At 28.0% G+C, this 7,267-nt stretch overlaps 1 protein-coding gene across 1 annotated transcript in view; it reads left to right on the top strand.

Moving 5' to 3' along the window:
* The window catches only part of LOC107457109 (cytochrome P450 18a1), a 15,494-nt gene extending 13,080 nt beyond the window's left edge, over positions 1–2,414 (top strand). Inside the window, exons 7-8 of the mRNA XM_016075182.4 lie at positions 660–850; positions 2,197–2,414. Of these exons, the coding sequence (XP_015930668.1) occupies positions 660–850; positions 2,197–2,372 (367 nt within the window). The 3' untranslated portion in view covers positions 2,373–2,414. The remainder of the gene's footprint in view (positions 1–659; positions 851–2,196) is intronic.
* Positions 2,415–7,267: the final 4,853 nt, after the last annotated feature.

Here is a 7,267-nt window from a genome sequence, read left to right as displayed (position 1 = left end):
TTAAAATGTTTTAAGGGACTATATATATATAGTTATAGTTATTGTAATATTGGATTTAGTTGGAATGCTAAGTCGAGAGTCAAATGTTTTTCCATTATAAAGAGAACCTTGTCTTATAAATCTAGAGAGAGAGAATCTTATGGATCAATATAAGGGATAATAAACGAGAAAGTTAAAAACTAAGTTATTCCTGGAGGAAAGTAAGAGAGAGAAAACAACTGCTTGCAAACAACTTCAGGTTGGAATCCACCGCCAAATCAGTTTTAACGTTTTTAGTACCGCCTTCTTTACTAGCTATTTATCTGATTTTCAATCACTTGGTTACTCATTCACAACTCAAGTGCATAGTTTAACTTCAATTTTGATAAGGATTCGTGTATTAAGGAATATGATTGAAGAACACTCTGAATATGGTTTTAGTGAACCCCCGATTGCTTTTTATAGGTAACGACCTAATCAAGTTGTGGATAATAAAAAAAACGAGTTGATTAATGATGAATAATAGTTTCCTTAAAAATATAATGCACCGCAATAAGAAGTGCTCTATTGTCAAGAAATCAGCTCCAGTATGTTGGAATTACTACATAAAGAGTTATATAGTAGTGAGTCAGAAATTATCTTTTATGTGATTTTATTTTCTCTCTGTATTTATGTTTTAGCACCTTGGAAGATACAGAATTGAAAGGCTATTTCATTCCAAAAGATATGCATGTTTTAGCAGTCTTGTATGTTCCAGACCATGACGAAACTCTTTGGGGAAAAGATGTTAATGATTATAAACCTGAACGATTTTTAAGTGAAGACGGTGAAAAAGTGATAAAACCAGAATACTTCATTCCTTTTTCTACAGGTACGTAATGGTAAAAGAATAAACTATAATTTTTATTTCGAAAAAAATAATAATATGCAGTGCATGTTGACAGAGATAGAGAGGACATAAAGAATTTCATTCGAATTATTTATCTCCTTTTTTTCTAAAACCCTATTACGAGGAATATAAAAAGAAAAAATTTTTTATGAATATTTTTTTTAACTGATGCATACCCATTAAAAAAATTTCTAATATTTCTTTAAGCGTGCACCCACTCATCCTTAATACAATCTCATTAAACTTAGAACTAATTAAATAGCATTAAAAATTAACTTAGTACTGAAATACTGAACTCAGTACTGAATTTATTTATTGCCTTATAATCAATAACTAAAGTATTAAGTAGGTGCAATAAAAGTAAAGTAATAACCAATTTTTTTCCTAATTCCTTCCTGCAGGAGTACTATCATTTTCTCACCTTTCCTCGCCGAGATAAAGAGATGACAGGGGAGAGAGATTGATTCTATACTAGTGAAATAGCTTAAAAATATTTTTAGTCTCAGATAAGGCAAAAAATTTACTTGCTTTAAAAATGATGAAAAGTTGCAAAGTATTTTTCTTGTAATTTAAAACAGAAATGTTTTTTTTTTTTCAAATTTAGAAAAAGTAGTGTCCGGTTTGAAGAGATAGAAATTAACGAAAATAATGTACATAATGTTTAATTCATAGAAGATTCATGGGGATTTAAAAATATGCTCGTATTGAGAAGCGTTCGTTTTGCAGGAGTGTCCATAACAGGAGGTTTCACTATATATGTATAATATATATATATATTAAGATAAAAAGTTTTTTTCTGAAAAAATATTCAGTGAATTTTGCCCAACTAATTTAATAGAAAAGAATCATGAAATTGTTAAATTTCAAAAATAATGATATTGTAAGATTTCAAAAATAAAGACATTGTTAATTTTCAAAAGTTGTTAAATTTCATATCTTGCTGTAACATACAGACAATTCTTATATGGCTTTTTTAGGCGTCATTGAATGTCAAAATTTGGTAGGATAATTCTCCTGCAAATAAAGATAAACAATATAACACACTATTTTAAGTCCTAGTAGGATTGACATGCTAAATAAATTATTTCCAGCTCTAGTATAATTGTCATAACAGATGCATTATTTCAGCTTTAGTATGGCTGACGTCTAGTATGAAATGGCAGTCAAATATAATTAAAATAAATTATCATCAACCTTGAACATTGTTAAAACTGCTAGTATTTTCAATAGATTTTTAGGCAAATACCATTTTACCTAATAGGTTGCACAAATCTTTAGAATGGTCTTATTCTAATTGTAACTAACCAAAAATTAAATTTTATTTTCAGGCAAGCGATCCTGTCCAGGAAAACCTTTAGCAGAAGTCGAACTTTTCCTTTACTTCACGGCTATATTACAAAAGTACAAGATATCAATGCCACCAGGAAAAAAACCAGATTTCGACGGAATACTTGGTATAGGTCTCGAACCCAAAAAACAAGGATTAAAAATAGAGCCACGATAAACTAATTATAAATATTTATTTGAATAAACTTATCTAAATTTTCATGCTAGCTTGTATTTTCAAACATGCAGTGGAATGTGGATGCAAAACACAACTCATTCTTTGTAACTACGATAAATCTACCAAATTCTTTTCTATAAATAATTTTTCATTGAATATAAAAAAAATAGATGCAAATCTACAAATCAAGACCACCTTTGATAATAAAAAAAATTATATATATTTCAAGCCATCAAAAAATTCCTCATTTTAAAAGCCTGAAAAAGATTGAGTTTTCATAAATACGGCATGACATAAAAAAACTAAGTCTTTTAAAACTTAAAACAAATAAGTTTTATTGTAGCGAGAATATGAAGTAAATAACTATTTCTCGGAGAACACAATTCAAATTCAAAATGATTTACTAATAGTGGTGTGATCATGGGATCACCACAATGTTTACTTTCCCTAATACCTACTGGTCTATTTCCAAAAGATAGCGTCCCCTCCCTAGCGGTTGCAAGAATCTCTAAAGACGAGCTAGGAGTCGAGCCCTAGAAATCTTGCAAAGGCAAGGAAGAGGGCGCTCCTGTTGAAGACAGCCCAGTAGGTATTAGGGAAAGTAAACATTGTGTTGATCCCATGATCACACCACACTAATAATTATAAATAAAATATGCTGAAATCTACAAAAGGATCAAGCATTATACAGAGAAAATGTACAGCAAACAGAGAAAGTATGGATTAAATAATCTCAATTACAACACTACTTAATATTAATAAAACAGAAGCACTATTACTTAAGAATCTTTCATTTTCGAAAACGTAAGACTCTTTAATAATTGCATTTATAATAACATAAATATAATAATAACATAAAATTTTAATTTCCCAAGTGTTATTCAAAAATTAATAGTAATTTTTTCTCAAATTGAGAAGAAAAAACTAAATAGATATGTAAAAAATAGTAAGTTAACACAAAAATCAAGTTAAAAACTATAAAATACTCTCAACTCTCAGAAAGTAGGAGATTTAACAAATCTCAGCTACAATTATGTTCTTTTAGCTGTTAAAAATACTGATATAATAGTAGCATAATAATACTGTGTAATAATTTAAGCAGTAAAAGTTCTCTTGATTTTTTACACCTGTAAACAATTGTTAAAATGTTTTAAGGGACGAAAATTTTAAATGCACTTTTTTAAGGATAGTGTCTTAAATCCGCACATTTCTCATAACAATATAAGAGATAAATTATTCTATAGCTGTTTGGTAACTTGAAATACAAAGAAACACAAGTGATTCATTTACAAATTTAATACAAAATAATTCAAGTTCATAATCAAGTAAATTTCAATAATGAAAAATCTATTTTATTCTGATTTTATTAAAAAAAAGATTTTAAAGAATTAATATTTGGGCATTAACGAGCTGTGTCAATAATCTTGGATTCAAAAAAAAAGTCAATGATAAATAGATCTTGATTAAGTGTTCTATTGCTTTAGGCACTCATTAATAGTCCATGACCTCGCTCCTATATTGATGAAATGTTTTTTTGTCATTAATGCTTAAGTTGTAAGTAGTACCTTATTTTAAAGAATTAATATTTGTGCAAAGAAGTAAGAGTTGCAAAGAAAAGAGCAGCGCACAAACGACAAAATTTAGAAAGTAAACTTTCGCAACATTTTGTAGTTATTTTGAGTAAACTTGTCCATTTCTCAACTATCATAACTAAAATGAGTGCTTTTTGTGCAGAATTTTTTCTCCGACACTGATCTTTTGATATCAAGTGGGTATTTTGAATATTTAACAGGAAAAAGAGTTGGACAAATATGTTTTTTAGGCATCACAAATACTTAATCAGTTAAATGATTAAACTCTCTGCTAGTTTTTTTCCATATTTCTCATAAAGTTATAATAAATCCTCAATATAATTTACATGAATTCATTAACTATTTATTTCCTACTCAAGAGGCTCAAAATAGGTAAATATTTATTTACATGTTTAACTTTGTAAAATTTAAGTATATAAAAAATAGATATACAACATAAAAATATATAGGAGTCTCAACAGCATTTTTGAAAACTATTCTACCCCTTGCACAATCACCAATTGTAATCATCAATCAAAAAAATAATAATTAAGAATTCTGAAATCCGCATACACACTTGGAGTACCTAAAAAATTAGAAATTCTGATTTCCCTAAAAATAACACAGGATTTTAAATATTATTTTGACTAAATTACAAAAACATATTTTATAACTTAAAGCTATTTTTTTCAACAGAAATGATGCTTAATTTAAAAAAGTCAAAAGATATAATTAGTTAATCACATAATGTGTAGGATATTCTTTTCTACTTCGATGCAAGGTGTTAAGAGGAAAACATTTTTAATTTTAAACTTAATTTTCAATTAAACAGAAAACTTTGTTAGAAATAATTCTAAAAGATAATTCATATACAAACAAAAAAGGGAAAGCATTCTAATGGAAAACAATGAAACTTTTTTTAAAAAAAAATCTAAGCTTGGAATAAAAAATATAATAAAACTTATTAACTGATGTTACAATACAAACTCGTGCTATAATACAAACTCGTATTATATACTCGTTTGTTATAATACAAACTCGTATTATTAAATACCATATCGGTCTCTTTTACAGGCCACGGAAATGCAATTATAAAGTTAAAAAAAGAAGTGTTGAAAAAAACCTTTTTCGCTTATAAACTTTGCATGAGTTTTAATTTTTTTCTCCAAAATTCAATTTTTCAGAAAGTTATTTGAATGGTTTGAGAATTTCTCTTTTTTTGTTTGTTTGCTGTATTTACATTTTGTTCTGCTGTGCAAAACCTGAGATACTTGAAATTACGAATGTGTGTATAAAATGTACTATGAGTACTGCTTTAAAATTTTGTAATACTTTTATTCCCTTAATTAACTATGGATATACTGCTACATTTGAAAATTACATATATTAATGGTGCGAATTAAAGTAAATTTATTTATATTTAAAAAATAGATAATAAATTAAAATTATGTATATGTACTTGTATTTGGATATAGTCATGATTAAAAAACAGGTAATTATTGAATTTCATAAGCAAACAAATTAAGGCCGAAAATAGTATAAAAAGTAATTAAATTAAGGGGAATGTGATCATTAAGGAAAGTGGTAGTGCAAAGCTATCGTGGGATAACAATAACCCAATAGGTTCAAAAGGTCACAAAGTGTGAGGTTTGAAAAAATTTGTTAAATTGGTATCACCAAATTTGGAATAAGGGTAAAAACAAAAATTAACGAAGATAAAAAATAAATAAAACAATGACATGCTATATCCAGATACAAGCTAAACATTTGATATGGTGATCTAATGTTTCCAACTAAATAAACGAACGCATGCCCAAATGGGAAAATGACAAAATGCACTCACCCGATACAGGAAAATTTGATAAAAATCACACTAAATAAGAAGTCATAGAAGAACAACAGAATCTTTTATTAATTTTCTAATTCACGCATCCACAGACAAAAACAGATAATTGAATATGTAAGTTAGGTAAATTATTTTTAGCAAATGCTAAGGTTTTTGCTGAGAAATGGGTGCCAAAAAGAGTAATTTAGAAATCTTATTAAAATTACGCAATCACAGGTATTACATTATATAGATACAAAAGAAAGAGATTTAAAGGGTGATGAGAAGATAAATACTAGAAAATCATTTAAATTTATAAGAAATTATGATTTTCAAAGAAAATTCTAAGGCATAAAAGGGTAGATATAAAGAACATTAATTTACAGAGGGATTTGAAGATTTTACATTCTTATTTTAAGTCAAAAAAAAGGATGTGGGAAAAGGAATTTATTCCCTCGATACGGACCAAAGTCCGCATCTCGGAGAAAGAGGAGAGGTCATTAAGTAAACATGCATGAGAGAGAATGTAAAAGCGTCTAAAAAAACTCCTTAACTGGAGTAGAACCAGAGAAGTGATAGCCAATTAAATTTAAAGAGGAGTAGAGTTTGAAAGTCAAAGGAAAGGGATTGATTAAGTTAGCTTCCCTTAAAAAAATTAATGAGGAAAAAAGAAAGATGGGAATAGAGGGGTATCTCTCCCCATAGGAAGTGCAATGACCACGTTGGCTATCGAGGAAGGTCAAACAGAAAGTTAAAATAAATGTAAACTGCTATATAAAAAATGAATTAAAGGTTTAAGAAAATTAAAGGATTAGATATAAATAAAAGAGTAAATTGTTACGTTACACAAAGTGCAAATGCTGTATCTTGTATACTGTATATACTGTATCTTGAGTTTCCAGGTTGAAAAAGTGTAATGTTTGATTTTTTAAATAATTAATATTCCACGAAAAATCACAAATTTAAGGAAATATTTTGCCGTTGCTCAGAATGATTTACTATGAAGATAATTTTGCAGTTGGTGTGGGTGACGAATAGAAGTAGAAGGAATTTTGTTGATTACGGCAAAAATGAAAAGTAATAGAATGTAATACTCAGACTTCACAGTTCAGGATAAGTAGGTGATGCTTTACAAACATTTGCCGACAAGATATGTTGAAAATGAAATAAATTGTATGCAATATAATAAATTGTATGCGAGTCTTAAGGTCAAAAAGTTCACTGGAAATTAAAGTAAACCTAATGCTGACGTGGTTGAAGAAGGAAGAGTAAAAAATGCATGATGGATACTGGATACATGATGGAATATGCAAAACGTAAAGCATTAAGGGGCCTAAACTTTTAAATAGTGTCCTCATTAAACTATTGAGACCACATTTTTAAGATTGCTTCAACTATCTTTATTTTGAGAGACAAAACATGTCCTCCACATCTAAAAAAAAGTCTGATTTCGTAAATTAAAATATCATCAGCACAAATATTTATACTTATTTAAGGTT

This window comes from Parasteatoda tepidariorum, chromosome 5 (genome assembly GCF_043381705.1).
Source record: "Parasteatoda tepidariorum isolate YZ-2023 chromosome 5, CAS_Ptep_4.0, whole genome shotgun sequence".
NCBI lineage: Eukaryota > Metazoa > Arthropoda > Arachnida > Araneae > Theridiidae > Parasteatoda > Parasteatoda tepidariorum.
The sequence above is the reverse complement of the archived record's forward strand: the minus strand, read 5'-3'. Positions and strand labels throughout refer to the sequence as shown.